Here is a 24,341-nt window from a genome sequence, read left to right on the forward strand (position 1 = left end):
GGGGGGGGGGGGGTCGGGTCACGTGCAAAAGGGGTCGGGGTAGGAGGTGAGAAAGAGAAGACCGCTTTCCATTCACACCGAGGAGAACTTCAAGTAAAGGGATCCACTGCCCGGAGACCTCGCGACACGCGCGCCCCACGTCCGGCCCCGCATGGCCGGCGGTGGCCGCGAGCCACACGACACGGCGCCTCCTCCCCCTCCTCGCCCCACCTGGCACCCGGTGCGTGTGGGGGACGCCGCCGGGGAGGCTTTTCTTTTGTCAACCGAAGCCTCTCTGAAAAAGGTCTGCGACTCCGCACGCTTCGTACCAAACGAACGAAAATAATAAATATCGATCCCGTCCACGCATCCCGCAGGCCGCCCCGCCGGCGCCGGTGTCATTTACGAGTCTGGGTCTTCTTTGGCACCGCGGGCCGCTTGGGCTGCCACAGGTGGTTGTGAATAGTGAGGGCGTCCACGCTGACGGACATGGTTTTGGCCGGGATCAGGTTAAACTGTTTCCGGTCTGAGCTGTACTTATACAGTTTGTCAACCATCTTCTTGGCGATGCTCTTTGGCCCCGTGCCGGCTAGCTTGCAGATTTCTTCGGTGTCGGGGTAGTAGCAATAAAGTGCTCGGAACTGGCAGCCCGCGTCCCGGAACAGTATGATGTAGTGGTTGGCGTCACACTTCTCCAGCTCCTGCGGTGGGGAGTAGAGGAAAAGAGACAGGGACTTGAGGGCCACGCCCAACAGTCACGGCCGCCACAGCGCCCCCGCGGGTGCCCTGCCGACGCCCGGCCCCAGCCCTCCCGCCCCGACAGCCGGCGCGGCAGGCGTCACAGGCCACGGAGACTCAGGTCGGGCTACGCGAGAAAAAATGCTTTTACAACGGAGTGAAGAGCCACACACGGTAAGAGCCACCCGAGAAACGCAAATCAAAACCATGCGGGACGCCAAGGATGCCCCCGGGGGGGCCGCAGGTGCCACTGCGGGTGTGAATCTGGGACCTCCCGCTGCCCACCGGGGACCGGAACTCACGTGGGTGGCTGCTCCCAACGCCGCGGTCACAGCGGGCCACGGCATTCCCGGTCTGAGGTGCGCGCCCGGGACGCCGAAGCACCCACACCGGCGCACCCGCACGCGCACACGCACGCCCGCCGGCACGGCTGCACGCCTCGCACAACAGCACCGTCAGAACCGTCAGGAAGGCGCGGACGTCCGAATGGCCTGTTACTGGCACGGCTACACGCCCCGGGGCCGAGAGCCACAGGAGGAGGGGAGCCCTCACCCGCACCCTGACACGGAGGGGCAGAACCACAACGCTCTGGGAGAAAGGCCCCAAAAGGCCGCCCGGCGAGGGGTTCCCTCCCGCGAAACGACCAGGAGACGTGCGTCCAGCGGCGGAGGGCAGGCCGGTGGGAGCGGGGCCGGCCCGGGTAGCGGCCAAGCGGGACAGGTTCTCTCTGCGCTCCCACAGCGCGGTGCCGGGGCCACCGCTCCGCCCACGGACGGGAACCCACGGAGCCTGCGGACGGGGTGTGTGTGTGTGGTGTGCGAGGGACACCTCAGTGACGCCGCCAGGAGGAGGAACCGGACGAAAGCGGCACTGCGGGTCCTCGTGACAGCGTCTGGCCCGCGGTGCTCTGAACTAAGCGTCCTGTGTCGCTCACGTTTGTGAACAGATCCTCCTCATGCCTGGAAAGACCTATTTCGACGCTGTGCCCTCTCGCTTCCCAAGCCCCAGTCCCGGGGCTCCCGAGACCCGACCAGGGGGTTCCGAGGTCACCGCCCTCCAACAGCAGCTACTGGGTTCCGCCTTGGGCCCCCCCCCCCCCCCAGCGTGCAGCGGGCCTTTCCAGAGGCAACGTCACGGTGTCCCCGGAACACGCTGCCTGCAGAAGCAGACAAGGACCCAGGAACTTGAAGGATTTGTAAAACCGTGAAACGGTGCCATTGTTCTTCCTAATCATTTTTTGCTTTAGAGACACTTATTTTTCAGAAACACACATTGGTTTCATCACAGTACACAGGCTTGTCGTTAACTCAGAATAACACACTATACGTATTTTAAAAGACTAACCGGGGAAAAGAGACTCCAACTCAACAAAAATCGTGTGGAAACACACACGCCGCTGGATGCACCTCCAGACACGGCCCCTGGAGGCAGCCAGTCCCATCACCGCCCTTTCGAGTCCCCACTCCCACCCTTGCTCCCCTCACGTCCGTGGTTGGCCCGCAGCCAACGTGGCGTTCGGAAGGCAGGTTGTCCAGGGTCCTCTGCCCACAGACGCCCCGTGGGAGCTTCCTGGTGCCCTCTGCCCTCCCCTGAGCTCCTCCGGCCCAGCGGCTCGCTCCCACCTGCCTGCAGCATCCTTCCCCTAACCCGCTGCCCGGCCCCCCAGGCTCATCACCTCCTCACCTACAGCACGGGCCACGCGTGGCCACCACCTGCCGCTGCAAACGACTTTATGGGGACAGAGCCACGCCCGTCCGTCCACACACAGTCTGTGGTGGGATTCACACTTATGACATCGTGCTGAGCCCCGCAGAGCAGGAACCATTTCCTGTCTGGCCTCTTATGGAAGAAGCCGAGACTCCTCCATCAAGGGCCGCCTCATACCCTAGAATGCCAGCCACACAGCCGGGACCTGTAAGTTTGCTCCCGGATGGACCCTCAGCACCTGGACCAGCATGAGACATCAAAGGAAAGGCATGCCCAGCCCCACACGGTGCAGAGGGCGTGGCTCACTCCACACTGAACACTAGTCAGGCTAAGGGCACATAAGTCCTAACCTTGACTCTCTACTTCCAAATGCCTTCCGCATCGTTCTTGCTGAGACCACCCCATCTCACCATTAAAACAACCAAGGCCCATGGCCCCCGGGTGGTTGAGTGTCCAACGCGATTTTGGCTCAGGTTGCGATCCCAGGGTCATGAGATCGAGCCCTGAGGCGGGCTGCGAGCATAGAGCCTGCCTGGGTCTCTCTCTCTCTCCCTCTGCCCCTCCCCCTGCTCGAGCTCTCCCTTGCTCTCTCTCTCAAAATAAAATACAAAACCCAAGGCCCAGCAGCGTTCTCGCGGCAGATGTGACGAGTGTTGCCCGTAGGAAGGTGGCGGTCAGCGCAACTCTCACCACCAAACTTCCACCCGTGCGGTGACCTGAGCGGACACTGAGCTGCTCCTGCCGCCGGACGCCCCTCCACCCTGAGGACACCCCTGCCGCCTCCTCCTGGCTCCATCCGCCATCCGCCACCACCGTAGCCAAGGCCATCAGCGTGCACGAGCTCCGCTCCCCCCGCTACCTACAATCATGCTGTCCCCCACCGGTGCACAACGTCCACCAGCTCTCCCCCCGGCTCCCCGCCGCACGGCCCTGCCTGAGCCTCCGGCTCTGTCCCGAGCGCAAGGCCCTCCGGCGCGGCTCATCCGAAGCCTGCTCTTCCTCGCGCCGCCCCTGCCCCCGCGCCGCCCCTGCCCCCGCGCCACAGAGGCCGTGCAGATGGCTCCCGTGCGACGGCGCGCTCTCCCACGCCCCAGCACCGGGGCCCGGGGGACTCAGCAGCAGGGCGGCTCAGAGCCACAGCAAGCAACCGCCCTCAGCACGAATAAGTGCCGTTTTAGGAAGAACCCTTAACTTACAAATACCCTTAGTTCTACACAAAGACTCAGCAGTTGGTAACGCTGTGTGCCAACTGAATTTCAATAAAAAATTCAAAAACCTTAGTGCTGACGTTTGACACTCGCCTCTAATATGGAATTCTTGTGAGGCTCGTTCACTTTCCCAGCCAGACAGCAGTGAGAGATGGCGTTGTGAATAATCGGCTTGTTTGATTTGCTACTGGGCTCCTTGAACAGCTTGGGACCTGTCAAACAGGCAAGACCACGACGTTAATCCCCGAAGATGCGCTCCAGGCGCACATGCACCAGAACCGACGGTCTCCCAGAGCCAAGCGGCAGCCAGCCTCCGTCAGCAAGGTCCAGCCACCCCAAGTCTGTTCGGAAGAATTCTCAACGACAAACTAAGAAAAAGATTAAGGTGGCTGTTAGTCTGTCCCTTTCTACTTTCTCTTTGATCCAAAAAAAAAAAGAAAAAGGAAACAGTAGGTTTTAAATTCTGAGGCTCCCCAGGACACAACACTCGTCGCGAGGCCGCGGGGACAGAAAGGCGCGTCACCCGCCATTGGGGTGGCCGGGGCCCAGCACGGCCCGCCCCACCCGGGCAAGGAGGTGCCCGTGCTCTCCACGGGGGGCGAGGCCGTTACCTGTGTACTCGGCCACGGAGGCGAGAGAGGACGCAGCGGACGCGGTTTCCCAGTCTCTGTCTGTGCTCCTGCTGGGGTTACGGCTCAGCGTGGGCAAGGCTTCCAGGGACTCAACTCTGCCGAAGGAAAGGGCGATGGGACAGGGAGGGTCACAGGCACCCCCTGGCGCCCCCATCCACACTGGCTGGTGGAACCCAGCCCCCCCACCATCGGGGCAGGGAAATCCGAGGTGGAGACTTCCGGCAACGCGGGAGCGGGGAGGTGCCTGTCGGTCCGCTCCGCCCTGGGGATCACAACGGTAAGCCTGGGCGAAATACAAAAGCCCGACACCTCAGGTGTGAGACAGTGACAAGAACAGACCCGCTAGAGGGACATCGGCCTCCACCAGAGGTCCGCCCAAAGGCTCCACCCCGGCAGCCGCACCGGGTCCCGCTGGCTCGGGAAGCTGGAGGACAAAGTCTGGGACACCGGTGCTGCCGACACTCGAGGGACGAGGCCTCGGACAGGGAGGAGGGAGGGAACACCGAGGGCTCAGTGCAAAACCCCGGGTCTCAACAACTCTGATCCCTGAGCTGCGTCCCCCAGGGCAGTGTCCACCCAGCACAGCGGAAGCCGGTGGCACCGAGGCTGCGTGAGCTGCTCGCAGAGGAGCAGGGGCTCAAATCTAAAGCCGGCCCCGGCGACCGACCGTTAGAACAAAACCCCGACTGGGATCTGGAGTCCCCGAGATGTGCCCCCCCCCCCCCCCGAGGCCCGGGTGACAGGAAGCTACCAGACATATGACGAGCAAGAACAAGGTGGCCACAGCCAGGAGAGGACGCTCACGGGGAGGACAAGAGGAGACAACAACACACGCAGACAGAGGGACGAGGCAACGGCAGTGGTTACTGACGCCCCTGAGCAAACGGTGGGATCGACCGTCGCCAGCATCTTCTCCCAGATCCCTTCTTAAGCACAAAGGAGTTTCCCGGGGCCAGCAGGACCCCTGCCCCCGCTGCTGGAACGGCCCAGTAAGGACACGCCTGACAGGCCGTGCCAAGCAACACACGCTCGCCAAAAACGCACAGCCTGAAGCTCGTCGGGGGGGAACCCTCGCTGGGGGCGGCCCGAGACAGCCGGCCTGGACTGTCAGAAGCATCAAGGTCAAGGGAGGGAGAGGAGGGCAGAGGCCGGTCTGGCCTAAGGAGGCACAGGATTCACGTGACGAGCGGTCCCAGCAGGGTCCTCACCCTCAAGGACGCCATGGGACAGCTGGTGACCACCGACAGGGGCTGTGGGCCCCAGGGAAGCGCAATCCAGGAACTGTGGGTATCTGGGGACACATCCTCGTTCACGGGGAAAGACACTCGGCTAAAGTCAAGGCTACAGAGCAAAAGGGCTCCAGCTCGGCGGCAGCAGCCGGCCGCGGAGAGATCGCCCCAGAACCACCGCACGCAACCCGCCGCCCCGCGCCCCGCTCCCCCTTACCGCTGGGAAGGCGTGCCCCCCGAGTGCACGCTCTCGGGCTCGGTGGTGGCCGCGGAGGCCAGGGACAGGCTGGAGCCCGACTGGGCGCGGCTCAGGTGATCAGCTGGCGAGACAAGGGAGCTGCTGCGAGGCCCGCCGGGGGCCGCCCTGCCCGCCGCAGCCGCCCTGCCCGCCCCGCCTGCTTACGGGTGGAGGAGCACTTGGTCCCCGAGTCACTGCACGACTCCTCCCGGTGGACGGACTTGGGCCGCGACTTCCGGGACTTGGCCTTCGGCTTCCCCAGCCCCTGCTCCTCCAAGATCTGCTGCTGCTTCCTGCGCAAATACTCCTGCTTGATGAGCTCCCGCCGCGCCTTCTCCTCCTCCTTCCGGATGCGCTCTTCCTCGGCTTTGCGCCTTCGGGACACACGCTCCCCTCAGGCGTGGGCGGCGGCCACCACGCCGGGTGTCCGTCTCGGACACCCCGTGCCCCCCCCCCCCCGCATCCAACTCTCCGCGCCCCCGCCCCCCCCCTCCCTGCATCCGACACCCCATGCCCCTGCCCCCCTCGCCCCCTTGCCCTGCCCCATGTCCCCGCATCCGACACCCCGTGCCCCCACACCCCCGCATCTGACACTCCGCGTCCCCACACCCCACACTCCGTGCCCCTGCACCCCTGAATCCTACACTCTGTGCCTCCCACACCCCAGATCCCTGTGCCCTGCACCCCTGCGACCCGCACCCCCACATCCCACACTTTGTGCCTCCGCAACCCTTACCCCTGCATCCAACACTCTGTGCCCCTGCACCCCTGCATCCGATTCTCCGTGCCCCCCGCACCCCACGACCCTGTGCCCTGTACCCCTGCGACCCACACCCCCATGTCCTTCACCCTGTGCCTCCGCATCCCACACCCCTGCATCGAACAGTCTGTGCCCCACACGCCCACATCTGACACTCCACGCCCCTGCACCCCACGCCCCCACACCTGCACGCACCTCCCCCAGTGGACACCCGGCACCCCTGCGGAGCCACGCGACCCCAGGGTGAGCACTGACAGCTCAGGGATGTTGTGCTGAATGAGAGGGATGAGTCCCAGAAGTGCCTCAGCCAGAGCTTGGCCTTGGGGCTGGGCGGGGGAGGCTGGGGCGTGGTAGCAAGGAAGGCGGGCTGACAGGGCAGAGGGCAGGGGCAGGGCGGGGAAGGGGCGGGCGCCAGCTTACCGGGCCTCGTCTCTCTTGAGCTCCACCTCCGCCTCCAGCTGCTGCTTCCGCACCTTCGCCTCCTCGGCCTTACGCTGCTGCTTCAGGAGGAAGGCCGCCCGCTTCTTGGCGAGCTCGTCCTCCGCCTTCTGCTCATCCTACGGAGCAGACAGCGCGCATCACACCGAGGGACACGGCCCTCCAGGCGCCCGCATGCACGTGTGCACGGAGAACACGCGTGTCCACCGTTCTCCCTGATGAATTAGCGGGGGTTTACAGACGCTAAGATACAAACGGAAACCAGTCCCAGAAACAGCCCCAACCTGGAGCGCCTAGGGGGCTCAGGTCACAATCTCCAGGTCTGTGCGTTCGAGTCCTACACCAGGCTCTGGGCTGACAGCTGGGAGCCTGGAACCTGCTTCAGATTCTGTGTCTCCCCCTCTCTCTGCCCCTCCCCCGCTCGCGCAGTGTCTCTCTCTCTCTCTCTCTCTCTCTCTCTCTCTCAAAAATAAACAAACATTTAAAAACAAAACAAAAAAAAGAAACAGCCCCAACCGGCCACCTTCCTCAATGTCTCCTACTGAAGCCAGTTTAGCCGCACGGCTGTGCCCCGGGTTTCCACACAGTGAGCTGACACCCAGATCGATATCCGTTCATTTACAGTTTGAAAGCATTAAAAACCAAACCCTGCTTCTTGCTTTTGGGAAAAGAGAAATCCTGTGCCCTGTGGGAGAAAGACCATGAAAAGAGAAAGGACTCCCCACCGTCTGTCTCTCTCCTCCACCTAAGGAAACATTATGAGAAAGGCAGAGACAGAAACAAAGCCCCCGGGGGAACGTGCCTCCGCCCGCCGTGGCTCTGACACGTGCAGGTCACACGGGATCCCCGAGTCGGGCCCAGGGCAGCAGCCTCGCCAGCACGCGGCCCCGATCGCACCTACAGGCCCTGCCCCACGTGCTTCCAACAGAGTCGGGTCCTTGCGACATGGGGTGGGGGGCTCGGATCCCTCCCTGGCCCTTCGGGGGGCGGTGGGGGAGGTCCGCCGGCCCCGCTCTGAGCGTAAGGTCCTGACCCGCCAGCTGAGAAGATGCCGGGAGCAGTTTACCTTGAAGAAGAAGCCGACCCCCGGCTTCTGGTCGCCTTCACTGGCGAGGTCCATGGCGCTCTGAGGGCCCTCTGTCTCCCCATCCTCGTCAGGGGCCTTCAGGTCCGAGAGGTCCACCTCGATGAGACTGGCCTTGCCTCTGGGGGCCTCATCCACAGGGACGTTCTCCTTCCCTGAGACCGAAGGGCAGCTGAGCCCCACCTCCTTCTCGCCGCTTTCCAGAACTTCTTTGAGGCTCATCTGTTCGGCCAGAATATTTGCGTCTTTGGAAGAAGACAAGACAAGAGTCCGCTGGTTGTTCTCGTCGTGGAGCCGGTAGCTGTCAAAGAAGTACTTCTCGGGAGGGTCACCGCCAGGCTCTGCAACACCGTCCCAGCCCGGGTCGGAGGGGGTGCGGGGCGGGCAGGGCCGCAGGTGCGGGAGGCTCTCCACGCTGGGCGTCGGGGTCTTGCTGCGGGAGGAAGCCTGCCGGTCCTTGGGGACTTTCAGCTCGGCCGGCCTCCCGGAGCGGGAATTCCGAGCCTGGCCGAGACGAGGAGGTTTGCGGTGAGCGGCCGTCCCGGGCGGGGAGAGCGGCTCCACAAAGTGGATGGCCGCGCGCACCTGCTGGTCTGGGCCGCCGTGCTTGGGGCCCGGGGCCGGGGCCGCGGGCGGCTTCATGAGCAGCTGCTCCTGCTGCTGCGAGATCCTCAGGATGGCCTGCTGCAGCGTGCTGATGGTCTCGTTCAGCTTCTCGATGGACAGGTCGCACTCGCTCGCGTCCACCGCCTGGCCGGCGTCCTCCAGCAGCGCGGCGGACAGCGCCCCGCTCTTCTCCAGCCCGTGAGGCGCGGCCGGGGCCGCCGCTTTATGCTGCAGGAAGACCGGGCTCTCGGCGTCCGCGTCCGGAGACTGCAGGGCGCCTTCCCTCCCCTCCTCCTTCGCGGCCAGCTCCTCCGTCCCGGAGGCCCCGTCGAAGTCCTCCCCGTCGTGCCGCGCACGCTCGCCCGCCGGGCGTCCGGGCTGGCGCGGCGGGGCGGCGCCGTCCGCCTTCCCCTTCTTGACCACGTGCAGGAAGGCGGCCTTCCCCAGCTTCAGCCGCTGCCGCGCGGACAGGGCCTCCACCTCCCTCTTCTGCGCCTCGATGGCCCTGCGCTTCTCCTCCAGCTGCATGTGCAGCTGCACCAGCTCGGATGCCAGGAGGCTGGCGTGGTCCGCGCTCTGCCCGCCCGGGCTCTGCTCCCTGCGCTGCTTCCACGTGGTCAGCGGGGCCGGGCAGCTCTCCGAGGCGTCCGGCGTGGTCTTCTGGGAGCTGCTGGTGCTGGACCTGGTCTCGCAGCTGTTGAGCCTCTGGAGCTTCCGCTCCGCGAAGCTCGTCATCTTCACGCTGCCGCTGGCCGCGGAGACGCCGCTGACCTGGGACACGGCGCTCAGACAGGGGCTCGAGCGGCCGCTGGCGTCGTCCTTGTCCTCGTGCTCCCTCACCTTCATGTCCTCCTGCAGCTTCGCCGACTCCTCCTCGCCGACGTACCCGGCCATCACCACGGGGTGGTCCTCGCCGACCAAGTCCTGCTCGGCTTCCTCCAGGTCTGCGACGTCAGAGTCCGAGTCCTGCCTCAGCATGGCCCACGGCTCGGGGTCGTGGGCGCCGGGGCTCCTGGCACAGCTGACGCAGAACCTGCCCTCCGCGTCGTCGGCGGCCCTGGCCACGTGGAGAAAGAAGCCGTCGGCAGACTGTCCCCGGGGTGACGGATCGAAATCACTCACCGCCTGCGGCCCCGTCTCAGCAGGCACAGGGTCCACGCCCGCTGGAGGTTCCGGACAGGAGATCGGGGTGAAAGTCCTGGTCGGGTCACGGCCGCCGTGACTGCTGGGCGCCCTCTTGCGCACCAGGGGCTGGTGGCCCTCGCTGGGTCTCTTAGAGGCGAAGCTCCGTGGCCGCCCCTCTCCACACTCGTCCTCCTTGGCGATCGCCTGCTTCTCCTTGGCCGGCCTAAGCACGGCCGGCATCAACGGCTCCAGGAAGAAAGTCTCAGGCTTCCTTTCTAGGGTGTCTGCCAATCTCTGGGGAGACCTGGCACTTGCGGGCAGGCCCCAGTCACCGCCATGGGGAGCCACGTCCGTTCTGATGACGGCCACGAGCTCTTCATCCTCGATGTGGACGTCGTTCAGGAGGCTTTTGCCATCGGTCTTCAGCGCTGCGGGCTGGGGCTGGTTCTGCGGAGTCAGGTTAATGACACCGGACGCCAGGCTATCCTTGCTGATGGAGCGGGCCAGGCTGACGCTGTCACCGGAGCCGGGGTCCAGGTCACAGCTGGCAGCGTGATGGAGAGCAAAGGGCGCTGGCTGAGACACAGGCCTGCAACGTGGGGAGAGAAGCCTGTTGGACACGCCACCGTCTATTCGAGAAGGGGACTCAAACACACGGAGAGACAAGGCACTAGTTACGAAAAGAGAGCACCGGCCTTACGTCTAGGGGATCTAAGCAAACCCTTCCCCGGAGCAGAGGACAACAGAGACCAGCTCAAGTGCGGCAGTTCCCAAACACTTAGGGGAACACTTGGTTTGCGCGTGAACAGGTCCCGGGACCTCTCTGTGCCCTTAAAAGCTGCCGAGGCCCTCAAAGAGTCTTCATCACACGCTCATTGAGTGCTCGCTCCGGCAGCACAGAAGCTAGTATTATATATCGATACCAACGTTTACAGTGCTGACGTTAGAGCTGAAACATTTCAAAAACAAAAAAAATTATGGCAAGAAAGCCATCCCGTGAGGTATGACCGACCGTATTTTCTAAACTGAAAAAGCTTATGTGGAGTGAAACACTCTCGTCATCCTCTCTGCCGTCTGCCTTGGGATTCGATCTGTCACAAGAATGAGAAAAACCGAGGAGAGGACACCCCAGCACTGTGAGGAAACGGTTCTGAGCCACGGACTCCCTGGGTGGGTCTCGGCGAGCCCGGTGGCCCCTGGACCCCCTCCGGAGAAGGGCAAGGTTAACCTGATGAACGTTTCACGCAGAAACTTCCTTGAAACACAGAGTTCACCTGTTCTGTTTTTCTGGCCATGCTACTGCTGCACCTCGTGGCTGGCCATCCACTCGGGTTAAAGAGTTGGACCGGTGTCGCTGATCTGCAGGGAGGAGGAAGCAGGGCGTTCGGTATTAAGCAGCTGACTTCGTAGCATCTCAGATTCTTGCAACCTAATACGGAAATTTCTCAAGGAAACGCACCATAATTCAGTATGCCAGAACTGCCCAAGAAAACCAATGACAACCACAGCACAGCCTTCAAGAGTTTCAGTAAGTAACACATGACTTAGTATTTAGTCCAAATCATGACATGAGACCATCGGACCTCTAACTAAACGTCCGTACGTGCAAGTCCTTGCTTATTAGGTACGACAGAACAATTTTCTGTATGCTTCACGTAATTAATGATACTTTCACCAGGGGTGCCTGGGTGGCTCAGTGGTTGGGCAGCTGACTTCAGCTCAGGTCATGATCTCCCGGCTCGCGGGTTCGAGCCCCGTGTTGGGCTCTGTGCTGACAGCTCAGAGCCTGGAGCCTGCCTTGGATTCTGTGTACCTCCCTCTCTCTGCCCCTCCCCCCGTCGTGCTCCGTCTCTCAAAAATAAATAAGTGTTTAAAAAAAAAACGAGGGGCGCCTGGGTGGCGCAGTCGGTTGAGCGTCCGACTTCAGCCAGGTCACGATCTCGCGGTCCGTGAGTTCGAGCCCCGCGTCGGGCTCTGGGCTGATGGCTCGGAGCCTGGAGCCTGTTTCTGATTCTGTGTCTCCCTCTCTCTCTGCCCCTCCCCCGTTCATGCTCTGTCTCTCTCTGTCCCAAAAATAAAATAAAAAACGTTGAAAAAAAAAAAATTTAAAAAAAAAACGATACTTTCACCACAAAGACTACACATTCTAGGAAACATCCACACAAATTAAAATTTTCCAGACTAGAATGACCAAATCAGAGTAGGAATATCCCCCCGAGGACCATCACCTAATGCATAGGCTGCAGGAGGAAGGACAAAAGACCAAGGCAGGTGCAGGGGACGTGTGCTCTTACCAGGAAGGCCCTCCCCCTGCGCGGTCTTCTGCTGTCTCTGTCTCAGAGGCAGTAAAGGGTGTGATGGGCTAAAGGCAGAGGCGCCTTTCCCCCTGAATGGGAAAGAACAGGAAAAGAGAATCACCAGTGTATCAGTCTTCAAGTTCAATGGCAAATGCATGTAATAAACCACAGAGAACAAACCACAGACAGAATCATGAATCACGGCAACATACGAGAAAATCACAGGTTCTTTGGGAAAAGTTAATTATTATAAAAATTAGCCAAGAGTACCAAGAACTTCAAACCCGGGATAAATATCCCAAAAGTGCCACTCGGGGACACAGTGGCGTGTGCAGACCCTCCCCTGCCTGGGGCTGCCGGAAGCAGAAGGCAAGCGGGGGGAGGCCTCCCACGGCCAACCCCCCCCCCACTTTCCCCATCACCCCTGAAGAACACGAACTGCGATTCTGAGTGCAAACTAACTGGAGAAGAGAAGCGGACGGGGACTCACAGGTGCTCGGGCTCCTCGGGGTGCAGGCGGTGCCTGTGGCCGCCTTCGGCTGGCAGGGCAGCGGGGGGCTGCAAGTCGGCCGGGCTCGCCGCCGCGGGGCTGCCCAGGAAGCTGCGCTTGGTGGCATTGGAGATGGGAACGGGAGGCCGACTACTCTTGTGGTGCGACACCGTTTTAGCTGCACAAATGGCAATTTACAGAAACGTCCGTGTTATTCGCAGTTACCGAAAACATTAGCAAGAAGCGCCTAAAAAATGAAACATCCCGCAGACTTCTCCCAAAACAAGACGACTGCCCAAAGTGAAAGCTGCAACACCGGCAGGGCGGGAACCAGCCGGCGGCCGCGACCACTAGCAGGGACACAGAGCCTCAGCCCAGAACCAGGGGTCCGGCGGTCAGGGGCACCCCAGGTCACCCACCCAAGTAAAACACAAACCACCACATCCCACAGCTCTCATGGGGAGGAGGGTTCTAGACGTGGCACGCTTTGACCTGGGGGGACACCCCGCCCGAGTGGCACACGGGCTCCGAAGGGGGTGCAGAGCAGCCAAGGGCCCCTCCACAGGCACCGCCACGCGGACTACAGGTCCCACTGGGAGACACGCAGAGGCGGACGATGGGCCCCTGCAGCCCCACGACGCCTGCTGACAGAAGAGAAGCCCAGGCCCACTTAACAGGTGGGGCAACTCTGAACGCGGACAGATGCCGCAGGCTGCTGCCAGCCGGCCTGTCGTCAGCCCCGCCACGCAGGCACGGTGCGCCCGCGCACGAAGGGGCCGGGGCAGGGCTGCACCTACACAGGGAGGCGAAAGGCAGGCTCCCCCGGGGCCGGCACAGAGCCCCTCAGAGGGACCGGTCCCCGAGAAGCCAGATGCCCACGTGGTGGCACGTCAAGTCTCTCAGACCCGCCGTGGGAGGACCGGTGACCCACTGAAGCAGACGGACACACGTCCCGCCTCGAGTCCGCCTTCCCGTCCGCAGGGCTCAGCCACGCCTGTAGCCCAAAGCGGCCAGCAGGTGCCCACGCCGCCCACGTGATGCCAGGGACGTGCCTTACAGCAGAGAGGCGCCAGGGTGGGTCGGTGACCCGTGAGCCCCGCCGTGCCCCCTTTCCCTGCCCTGCTGCCTCCAAGCCTCCCTCCCGCTGTGTCTGAAAAACCACCACCATCCTTCGGGGGGCAGCCCTTCCAGGCCAGAGCGCGCGTCGTCACCACACCCTGCAGCCAAATGCCACGAGTTTGCCCATCTCCGCCTCCAGCGCCGGCCCTGCTCCCAGGTGATGCTCAACACCTCGGGGTGAAACCCCAGGGGGGCGGGGGCGGTCGGAGACTCCCGGGAAGGCACTCAGGGTCCGGTGCACAGAGAGGGGTCATGTGCAGCACGCGACCTCACAGGACACAGTGGGAAGGAGAGCAACTGGGCAGGGACCAGGACGAGGCCCTCTGCAGAGGCAGAACAGGCAACCAGCCTCTCAACCAAGAGATGATAAGGTTCTTGAGCTGGGGAAGCCAGTGACAAGGACAGGGAAATGGACCCGCATTCCTCCCCAAGCCCTGGCACCGTTCGAGTAGCCTGCGGCCAACACGGCGGGGACATCTGTCGGTCACCGTTCCATTACCGATTAGGCGAAGCATCTCTGCGTGCATTTACTGGGCATTTGGAGCACCGCTTTATTGAAGTACCTGTGCAAGTCTTTTCCTTTTCTTCTGTTTGTTTTTTTTTTTTTTTTTCTCATTGGTATGAACAAGCTTTTTATACGATCTGGGTACTGAGTATACGCTCTGGGTACAGGTATCTGTCGTAAGTTCTAGGAGTGTCTTTTCCCCTTTATAGCTGGTTTTCTTTTTTTTAACTCTTTATCTCCCTTCAATGAAAACAAAGTCTCAATTTTAAGGTGTCTGTGTTACTGTTTCCTTTGTGGCTTTTTAGATTCTTTCTATGGAATCGCAAGGACATGAACACGTTCTTCCATACTGTCTTTTTTTTCCTTTTTAATGCGTATTTACTCTTGAGAGAGAGAGAAACAGCGCTGGAGCAGGGGAGGGGCAGAGAGAGAGGGAGACCCAGAATCCAAAGCAGGCTCCAGGCTCCGAGCTGGCAGCACAGAGCCCGATGCGGGGCTCAAACTCACGAGCCGTGAGAACATGACCTGAGCCAGTTGGACTTAACTGAGCTTAACCGACGGAGCCACCGAGGCACCCTTCCATACTATCTTCTGAAGTCCTTACAGACTTGTCCTTCCCCGTGGCAAACACAGTTTTTTCTGCCCCACAGACAAGACCAGAGCTGCATTCTTCGCAACCGAGGAGGCCAATCACTCTCCGAACGAGCCGGATTCTGATCTTACGGGACAAGCACAGGCCCAGAGCTGCACGCTGGGAAAAGCTCTAGGACAGGATGCGAGAGCTGCAGACACGCAGCTATGAGGACAGAGCAGGTCTCTGTATTCCCAGAGGAAACCACGTAAACGCCACTGACGATGACAAGGCGGAGACCCGTTAAGGGCGCCTCTGGAGCACTGTATTCGACATCTCTGGGAGGAAACGGCCATCGATTCCCAGAAGGTTTTCACTCACCGTCTTTCAGTTCCTGAACATCCCTGGGCTGAACGAAATCTGGTTTGACATTCTCAAACCACCAGAAGAGCTCGGCAATAAAAACCATAACGTTCGGCTGAAAGAAAACAAACAAAAACAGGGACACGGTAAATAGTTCATTCATCGATGGTTTTAAAAAATGTGTCTTTAATAATTCATGATTACCTTCAACACTAAGGGAGCATACAGCATGTCTTCTAAGGTGAGATAAAAGCATTTGTTAAGATACTCATTCGAGAACTCCCTCAGAAGCCGAATATTATACAGACTGTCAGCCATCGACGTTACCTCCTTCAAGCATATATCTGAAGAGAAATATACGGAAATATATCTGAAGAGAAAACTACAGTTTATCATACACACGCTGCTTCACAAGTGTTTGCATTTACATATGCGTATATATGTGTCTGTATATATATGGGTGTGTATACACACACACACACACACACACACACACACACACGTGTATATATACACATAATTTGAAATGAAAACATTTTAAATGAAGGGAAGAGTGATGTTTAAAAGGATAACATTAAGACATTTAAACACTGTAATAAGTAGAACAAGTAACAAGAAACACAGAAAAGAAAGTAAGCACTCAAGAAAAAGACCGGAGAATCTCTAGGGTCTGAATTTAGTTGTTAACATCTAAAAAAGCATACCAGAAACTTTGAGATCTTAAGCCTGCGGTTCCAGAATGGAGAGTACCGTCACTTTTCAGTTTATAAAGGACATTGCTGCATAAAGCTGTTAACATTTTACCAAGTTTCTTGCACCAGCTGGACCCCTTGCATGAGGTCATCTCCACTGTGGGGGCGGGGGGGGGGGGGGGCAGGCTACCCAAGGAGTAGTCCAGAATACCACTGTTCCCCCCAAACCAGGAGACGACGCGTAGCAGAGGTCTCCCTCCATGAAAGAGGCTGGGGACGGCTGGTCGGCGGCATCTGGGGCGCTGCTCTGCAGGCTGGTGGCGCCCCCACCGGACCAGCACCGCCAGACAGCCTCACGCAGCTCAGACTAAAACGGAAGGAGCCGTGCAGATGACTTGAAAGAACTCTGCCTACCAATACACCTAAGTAAGAAAAGAACCGATTTAAAAATAATTTTTTAAAATAATTTTATTCTTCAGAAGAAATCACCGGGAAGAGTTCAGAAGCACAGATTACATTTGTGGTGCCCCAAATTCACGACGACGAAGTCAGTCCTCCGCCGCGTCCTGCACGATCAACACAAAACAGTGTTCTAAGCGGACTGACTACGCACTGACACGGCTAACGGGCGGAGTGACTCCGCGCCCGGGCACCGCTAACAGCTGCTTCCTTACTTTACGCTCTGATTATGAAACATTACAGACATCGGGATCAGACTCCCAAGGATCATCTGCTCAGACGGAAGCGTTAGCACCACACCTTATCTGATTCAGATCTCTTCCTTCAGTAATGAGATGGCACAGCACCCGCACCCCCACGGCAAGGCTCTCCTCCGCCGGAGACCGCTGCCCGCTCGCGGTCCGCGCGGCCACGGACGGTGCGCGTCCACAAACACTACCCTCTGGACCTGGCTCTCTTGAACCTATGCTCGCCATCCCACACTGCGCCTCCCGTTTGCAGCCTGTCCGTCCCCCAAACTCAGCGCTGTGTCCAAGTCCGTGTACGTTGATGGAGGTAGATTCCAGGTGTTCGTCTGAACAGCTGGACAGCGCTCCACAGTTTGCACTCTTGCACGCGAGAACCAAATCTGCATGTGCCCTCTGCGCCCCGCACACCCGGCCGCCCGGTGCTGGCAGCCCTGTGGGTCGCTGCCAGTTGGATGGGGGTGAGACGCCCCCTCGTGAAGCAGCACGTCCGTGACCACGGGCACAGTGTCACTCTCCACTTCTGCTTCTGCAACAAGCCTGTTCTCAGTCTGTCTCTAGGTTGTTCAACTTCGTCTAATTTGTACAAATTCTTTACCTGTTATGGCCACAAAACGGTCGTGTGACGGTCCTTTGTCAATGTGTGTTCGTTCCAAATACTTTTCCATGGATGTAGCTTGTCCTTTAATTTTCACACAGTTCCTCCGTCAGCACGCCGAATTCTCGTGTGGTTAAATGTAATAAAAGCTTTTCTATCGCTTGTGCTTTTCTTCTTGTAATTTCAGGAATCCATCCCAACACCAATGTCCTAAAGGTATTTTCCCGTGTTTTCCTCTCAAAATTACTATGTTTTGCTTTTCAGGCAGAGATCTGTCACCCAAAGCAGGGACGCCCATCTCATGTGGACTGAAGCCAGATGGCCACTCGTCCACAGTGCTGTGCGCCCCGGAACGTCGCTGGCCAGGCTCCTTCGGGCCACATGACTCTCCGGGGCCCAAACCACAGCAGTTTAGCCAAAGTAAAGTTAAACCAAACTTGGTCTTTGTCAAGCCAAGTACCCACACTCTCATTCTTCAAAATCACCTTGCCCGAAACCGGCACTAATCTACAACAAAACAGTGAACACGTGGGTTCTCATCCGCTGAACAGACAAGAAGCCACGGGGCCCTCGTGGTGTAAACCAACCCAAGAACAAGTGGCAAGAAGGCACCCCACTCCCTTGCGGTGACAGGCCAGCTGATAAAGAGGAGGAGGACAGGGCGAGCAAACTCCCCATGGACGGGACCACCAGCAGGTCAAAGTCTGCTGGGAAACGGGCTGTTTGTTCAGTCTCAGAGCCAGTTCCCCAAATGACGAGAAAGCGAAAACCAGCGACCTCAGACTGGAGAAGCCCAGCGACACGGCCTGAGCCAAGGGCGCCCCGACCTCACGTCCCCAGTCAAATGCACCGGGACGGTGCATCGCTTTGGAGACACTCTTGCCAGCCCTGAATCTAATCAGAGACAGACCCAAACGGGGACATCCGACAAACCAAATGGCCCGTACTCTTCACAAGGCCGAAGCCAAGAAAGACAAGAATGACGGAACCGCCTGACAGCCACCTAGAGGGAGTAAAGCCGGGCCACAACCAGCAGTGGGAGCAACGGCCACAAAGGACACTACTGGGACAAGTGACAAACCGCTCGGACCGCGAGTCAGTGCCGCGTCGCCGTTAACTTCCCCGGTGTTCGCGGCGATCAGAGAGTGCCTTTATCCCCCAGGTTGTTCTCAGACGGCTCAGAGGCAGAAAGAGAGGTCATGTGACAAAATGTAACAACAGGGGCATGTGGATAAACGTACAGCCAAGAATGCCTTCTACGTTCTTCTGTAAACATAAACACACCCAAATAAAATGTTACAGGGGTTAATTTCATCCCTTAGGCCTTTACTCTTCCACATGAATTTTTACCTTACTTTGTCCATTTCTGTTAAAAAAAAAAAAAAATTATGTATTGGGCTGGCAATAAATGAACAAAGGAAATCACAATTTTTATACTGATTATCAGCATCTGAGAAAACAGCTTAGATCTTCTTCCAAGGACGACAAACAGGTCCTCCTTTATCCAGGACTCACGGCGAGCTGCTGCGGGGAGCAGGGCAGGGGCAGGAAGGGCCCGACGTCGGAAGGCAAAGGCGCCGAGCCTGACCCCCACGTGGGAGCGCGTCCACGGCAGCAGGGGCCGGGGCCTTGGTGGGTGGCATCGAGGCAGCAGCAGGCCGACAGCTTCCGGCACACGTGGGCAGTGGCTCCTAACATGCAGTTTCCTGTACATGTCGTAGGCGTCCAGGGTAAGTCCTCCCACCTTCCTGTCCCGTCTTCCTGGACTGAGCCTCTCGCTTTTCCGCCTCTTCTCTCCCATTGTCCATTCTGCTTGTTATTTATTTATTTTTTTAATTTTTTTTTTTCAACATTTATTTATTTTTGGGACAGAGAGAGACAGAGCATGAACGGGGGAGGGGCAGAGAGAGAGGGAGACACAGAATCGGAAACAGGCTCCAGGCTCTGAGCCATCAGCCCAGAGCCCGACGCGGGGCTCGAACTCACGGACCGCGAGATCGTGACCTGGCTGAAGTCGGACGCTTAACCGACTGCACCACCCAGGCGCCCCCCCATTCTGCTTTTTAGATGTCCTTTCCGGGAGATTTCTTCAAAGCCGTCATCTAACGCTTCAGTAAACTCTTAATTTATTTATTTTGAGAGACAGAGACAGACAGACAGAGATCGAGCAGGGGAGTGACCGAGAGGGAGCGAGAGAATCCCAAGCAGGATCCACACTGACAGTGCAGAAGAGTCTGACACAGGGCCTGAACCCAAAACCACGGGACCGTGACCCGAGCCGAAGTTAGACACTCAACCGACGGAGCCACCCAGGCGCCCCACGCACCTCCGTGAACTCTTAAATTTCAGCAGCCACGTTTTCTCTCCACGGGCCCGTTTCTGCCCAGTTACGGCGCACCTCCGTCCAGGACACCGTGTTCCAGACGCTCTCTTCCAGCGCCCAGTCCGTGGCCACCGTCCTCTCTCATCTCCACGGTCTTCCCCACTCACCTGCGGGGCCCCTGCGGACTTGGCCTCGTGTTCACACCGGTGCCTTCCTCAAGTGTCGGGGGATCCGTGGCCACCCAGAGTCGAGCGCGGGGCACCGGGACGTGGGCCTCACGGTAGGGGGGCGGGCGGCGGCAGGGGTCTCAGTGATGGCCGCCCAAGGGCAGCGGCTGTGTGTCTTTGCCCGAGGCCAGATTCTGCAGAGAAGCGTCCTTCCCGGTTTTTTAGCACCGCATATCCACTTACTTAGTCAACGACACAAAGTCGGTAAGACGACACGAAACGAGATATAAAACACGCTCCCTTGAAAAATCACTAACACGAAGAAACGCTGGTAAAAAGCAAAGGTCTTCAAGCACCTTCGTTCGTTCCACTTGAGACGGCGAGAGCAAGCAGGAGCCACGGGAGACGAGCTGATACCCCTCACACGTCAGGAGTGTCACACAGCAGTCCGGCGGCCACACACGTTAGGAAACGCTCACCGCGTAGGTGCGCTCACGTCTGCCACCGGACGAAGTCGCTCCGATACCGCGATCGTCCCCGTGCCCCTCGTCCTGTGGCTTGTTCTGTGCCCCTTCACCCTCCGGCTCTTTTGTCCGCGCCCGCCCACCCCACAACGACCAGTTCGTTCTCTGCATTTACGGCGACTTCGGCTTTGCTCTTTACACGCTCCACACACATGAAATCGCACACTATTTATCTTTATTATTTCTTTTTTATTATTTCACTCAGCCCAACAGCCTCCAGGTCCGCCCACGCGGTCGCAGGTGGCAGGGTTCCGCTCTTTCTCGTGGCCGCCCGATATTCCACTGCGTTCATGAACCAAGTCCTCTCTACCCGTCAGTGACTCCTTCCCCGGCTGGAATGTACGCAGCCTCCTGGGGCAGGCGGACGGAGATCAGGCTCGCCTCCCAGCGTGAAGAATTTTACACAGAGCACCGATGCGGGGATCACCTCGTACCTGCCGGGCCGTGTGCGACACGTCTGGGACTCGAGCCGTCTGGCTCAGCTGCCCCAGGAGCGCGGGCCCATCTCTGAGGCGTGTGGGGAGGAGGTCACCGCGGTGTCCCACGCCCCGGGCGCGTCCGTTCCCCGGCGTCTGCGGGATTCCGCGGGAGCGAGCCGGCCTGCTGCCCTGGCACGAGCCCCCTGCCCTCCTCACCGCTCCCTCACGAGGTGCCGGCCGCTCCGAGACCAGACGTGCCCCGTCTCCTCCCAGACGGAGCCTGCGCTTCAGCCCCTTCCTGGTGTCGTGATCTCCGACTGGCGGGAGAGAGAAGACCACCCCCCCACTCTCCTCCCTTCAGCGTTCTTTGGCTTTACCTCTTTTCTACCGCACGAGATGAGCCGAGTTCGCGCTCACTTTCCAGAACGTGCCCCGAGGCCACCGGCTCTGGCGTGCGTGGTGCTCGCCCATTATGCAGCCAGTTGTCTCCTCAACACCGGCGTGTCCCGGGCGCCAGGTCTGCTGGCTGGGACGCGTCCCTGAACAAAACGGATGAAAACCCTGCCCCTCGTGCAGCCCGCGCTAGACGACTGCGCCGAGCCTGCGACTCTGAGCCACAAGCACGTGACAGCAACCTCTTTGGTCTCCGAGCATTGAAGAGTTGAGAGGTTTGGAGAAAGACTTCGCGCTCTGCCGCGCCGCGGGAAACCTGTCGTGGTCTGCGAGCTGCTGAGGCTTCTTCTAGGGCCACGGTCAAGTCCACTTTTTACACACGCTTCCGGGCTCGGCTATTCTCGAAGAGCGGACGGCCTCGCGGTCGGCACGCTGGCCCACGCCCGTGACTCTCGCGTTCCACATCCCGTGGCCTTCCTCCACTCGTACCTGCTTCGTCAGCCAGGCCCCGTGACCGAGCTCGGGAGTGAGCCCGCTCGCTGCTCCTGAACGTCCGTCGTGTTTCTGACCTGCCGGCGTGCCAGGGCCAGACGCGACGAGGCCTGACACGCCACCACGTCCTTGCGGGCTATTCCTCCTCTTTCGTTAAGGACCCCCTCCTGCCAGGAGTCTGCTTTGTCTAAAGACCCCCGACAGATCGGCCAGAGGCGACTGGCGGCAGGAACCGCCCAACCTGGCGAACCGCAGGCAGACCTGGGCAATACCGAGGACGCAGAGGACAACAGAACCAGGTGCTGAGGGCCCCGGAAAGTTCCATCACACGTTCAACAAGCTCGTTCCCCTGTCTTAGTGTTCCCACCGCCTCCCTCCCGTCCGCCGTCACCGCGAGCATCCGGTGTCTCCTTCCAACATCCTTTCCGCCCACGCCCGGGGGCCAGGCCCGTCTGTCACCTCTGCTGGTTCTGCGCAGGCTGTCGGCCCACGTGGTCCTCCTTTCCCACTGGGCTCACGCGCAGCGGCCGGGGCACCCCCCCCATACAGCAGACCTCCCTCCTGCCGTGACCCAGGGCTTCCACTAGTGCGACACTCAGTTCCACGAGAACCTTCCCCTCGCCACACGGGCAGCGACTAGTTCAGCCGCTCCCCGTCCGTGATGCGGTCTGGCAGCTCTGTCTCCTCAAGAAAGATCCCTGGCCCGGGGCCCGGGGCCCCTGGCATCCGACGCATCTCCGGCATCTTTCCCAGGCCGGCAGGTGGGCCTTTCCTAGCCCTGCCCGGGGTCCTGGTCACTGCCCCCAACCACACGCAGCCCCAAGGCTAGAGGGGCACCGGAGGCCAGACAGGCCTCGGGGCAAACGGGTGGCAACTCGGGACTGGCACTCCAGAGCAGAGACCCTCTGGAACCTGAGCCTCTCCCGCTCCCTCAAGTTCTGCTGTCGTTCTCTTTATGAAAGACGCTCTATCCAGCACTCTTGTACTCGGAGCAGGACCGACCCCTGCTCCGTCCTCTGGTGCCAGGATCTAAGACAAGTATTTCACGGGCGGGGGAGTCGTCTGGCCGTGCTCTTGGCCCGTACCTCCCTCCTTCAGAAAGAGGGACGCTCAGCACAAGGTAAACCCGAATTCCCGTTCCCGGGGCCCCGCACGCGGCCACTGTCGGGCAGAGAGCGCCTCAGACACACGCTGGCACCGGCACCACTCGTGCACGAGCCACTCGGAGACGGACTCCACACCTTCCCAGCCCCCAAGCAGCTTCTAGGTGCTTTACATCAGCTGTAGCGGGATGGACAAAGTCCTCCCCGTTCTGAAACCTAAGAGAAGTCACGTACACTCAACACTCTACAATTTCTTCACGAGATACGGCTGCAGGTTAAGCGTTGAGCACACGACCCGCTAACGTCCCAGCTGGCGTCTCAGCGAGCCACTTCCCAGGCTTTGGCGCGCGTGCATCAGGCTGCACGTGACGCTGCCCGGGCCTCGCGCCCACCCCGGGGGGCGCTCCGCACTCACCATCCAGCTTCATCTGCTCCGGGCAGTAGTAGTGGACCACGGCCAGGAGGGCGGCCCCGTCACTGCCGTCTCTCATCAGGTCCTCCAGCAGCGGGAAGTAGGGCGGCTGCCTCGCGGACAGGTGCTCTCGGCGATAGCGCACCTGCGGGCAAAAGGAGGAGAACGGTCCACGCGTGACGTGCCTCCACGACCCCGGCCGCTACGGGCAGGCCGTTAGATCTAGAACTGCCCCGATGCCCGCGGGATGATGTTTCGAACAATGGCGATCATATGGAAAAGCTCACACGCCCGGGTGACGTACTCGGCCTTGGACACACACGTCAAGATCCAGGGAACTGAGCGCCACGGCCACACTTGGGGGACAGCAGTTAGCTGCTAACGGTGCCACGCTGTCCCACGCTACAGGGCGCGTGAGACCGGATACGGAACGTGTGGCTACGCGACCAAAAGCCGCATCCTCTGAGCAAGCGAGAAACAAGTTAAGCAGTGACCGCCCTAATGCTCCGAAGACCCACCTGACTGTTCCTTTCCTCCGCATCATCGGCACGAACCTCAGCCAGTAAGAAAAATGCACAACAACGTTAACGTCTGGTCTGAGAAACTCCCCAAACCGGTTCGACAAAATTTCATAGAAAACATCCACCAGACCCTTTAATAACTGCAACGAAGCGTCAGGAAACCGAATGCACGCGAGGTGCCACGTAAAACAGGTGCTTTTCCAAGGTTTCCACACTTGCGCCTCTGGAGGGCAGGGTACGCACGCCACCCCGAGCCTCTCCGCGCGCCCCCGCGGCACCACGCCAGGTTCCGAGTGTGCAGACACGCAAGCCGTCCGGGGAAGGGGGGGCCTGTCCCAGACGTCCTGCCGCGCACTCAGTCCCTCCTGCGTTAACGCTTCCGGTCTGGACGCGCCTTCTCCAGCGGGAGAAAATACACGACAGAAGCAGGAGAGAGGAAACCAGCAGTCTGTGCTGACGACTGTGGGTCGCTGAGAGCTGCACAGACGGGCTCAGCCCGCAGAAAAACCATCTCTCGGCAGTCGAGAATTTAAAGTCGTCTGAATAAACACACAGGGTAATCGATGCTGGGATCGGGTATAAAACACGCCTAACGCATTCTTTCAAAACGGGAATGCGGTTTATTCTGTGTCACTCAAGTCTGTGTTGACGGAGACCTTAACTTGTTTCTCGAGGCCCGCGGCGGGCCCGGGGTGCGGCATGCAGGGCGTGGGGCATGCTCCAGGCCAGGCTTCCACACAGACCACACGGCACACATGGGACGGAGCACGGCATGCGGTGAAGCAAATGGTTTCTCCACTGAGCACAGATGGCATGTGTGTAACTAAAATCAGGGGACACAGCTGAACTCCGGGGCCCAGGGAGCCCGTGTAGGACCTTCGAGTCAGGTTCCTAAAACCTCCAG

The 24,341-nt window shown here is 59.8% G+C and overlaps 1 protein-coding gene across 5 annotated transcripts in view; it reads right to left on the bottom strand.

Moving 5' to 3' along the window:
- CAMSAP1 (calmodulin regulated spectrin associated protein 1) overlaps nucleotides 1–24,341 on the bottom strand; it is a 59,600-nt gene that overhangs the window by 1,445 nt on the left and 33,814 nt on the right. For 3 of the 5 annotated variants that reach the window (XM_040464380.1, XM_040464379.1, XM_040464381.1), the window contains 13 exons: nucleotides 22,920–23,061; nucleotides 15,294–15,433; nucleotides 15,108–15,204; nucleotides 12,532–12,709; nucleotides 12,039–12,130; nucleotides 11,019–11,103; nucleotides 7,996–10,333; nucleotides 6,912–7,048; nucleotides 5,897–6,105; nucleotides 5,711–5,813; nucleotides 4,244–4,359; nucleotides 3,726–3,844; nucleotides 7–680 (listed from right to left, as the gene is read on the bottom strand). In XM_040464380.1, coding sequence (XP_040320314.1) covers nucleotides 378–680; nucleotides 3,726–3,844; nucleotides 4,244–4,359; nucleotides 5,711–5,813; nucleotides 5,897–6,105; nucleotides 6,912–7,048; nucleotides 7,996–10,333; nucleotides 11,019–11,103; nucleotides 12,039–12,130; nucleotides 12,532–12,709; nucleotides 15,108–15,204; nucleotides 15,294–15,433; nucleotides 22,920–23,061 — 4,059 coding nt within the window. In that variant the 3' untranslated portion in view covers nucleotides 7–377. Of the gene's footprint in view, nucleotides 1–6; nucleotides 681–3,725; nucleotides 3,845–4,243; nucleotides 4,360–5,710; nucleotides 5,814–5,896; nucleotides 6,106–6,911; nucleotides 7,049–7,995; nucleotides 10,334–11,018; nucleotides 11,104–12,038; nucleotides 12,131–12,531; nucleotides 12,710–15,107; nucleotides 15,205–15,293; nucleotides 15,434–22,919; nucleotides 23,062–24,341 lie in introns of those variants that run through there. The other 2 variants (XR_005787132.1, XR_005787131.1) reach the window with 2 other exon arrangements.

The sequence above is a fragment of the Herpailurus yagouaroundi genome, unplaced genomic scaffold (genome assembly GCF_014898765.1).
Source record: "Herpailurus yagouaroundi ecotype Mexico unplaced genomic scaffold, PumYag 440, whole genome shotgun sequence".
Classification (NCBI taxonomy): domain Eukaryota; kingdom Metazoa; phylum Chordata; class Mammalia; order Carnivora; family Felidae; genus Herpailurus; species Herpailurus yagouaroundi.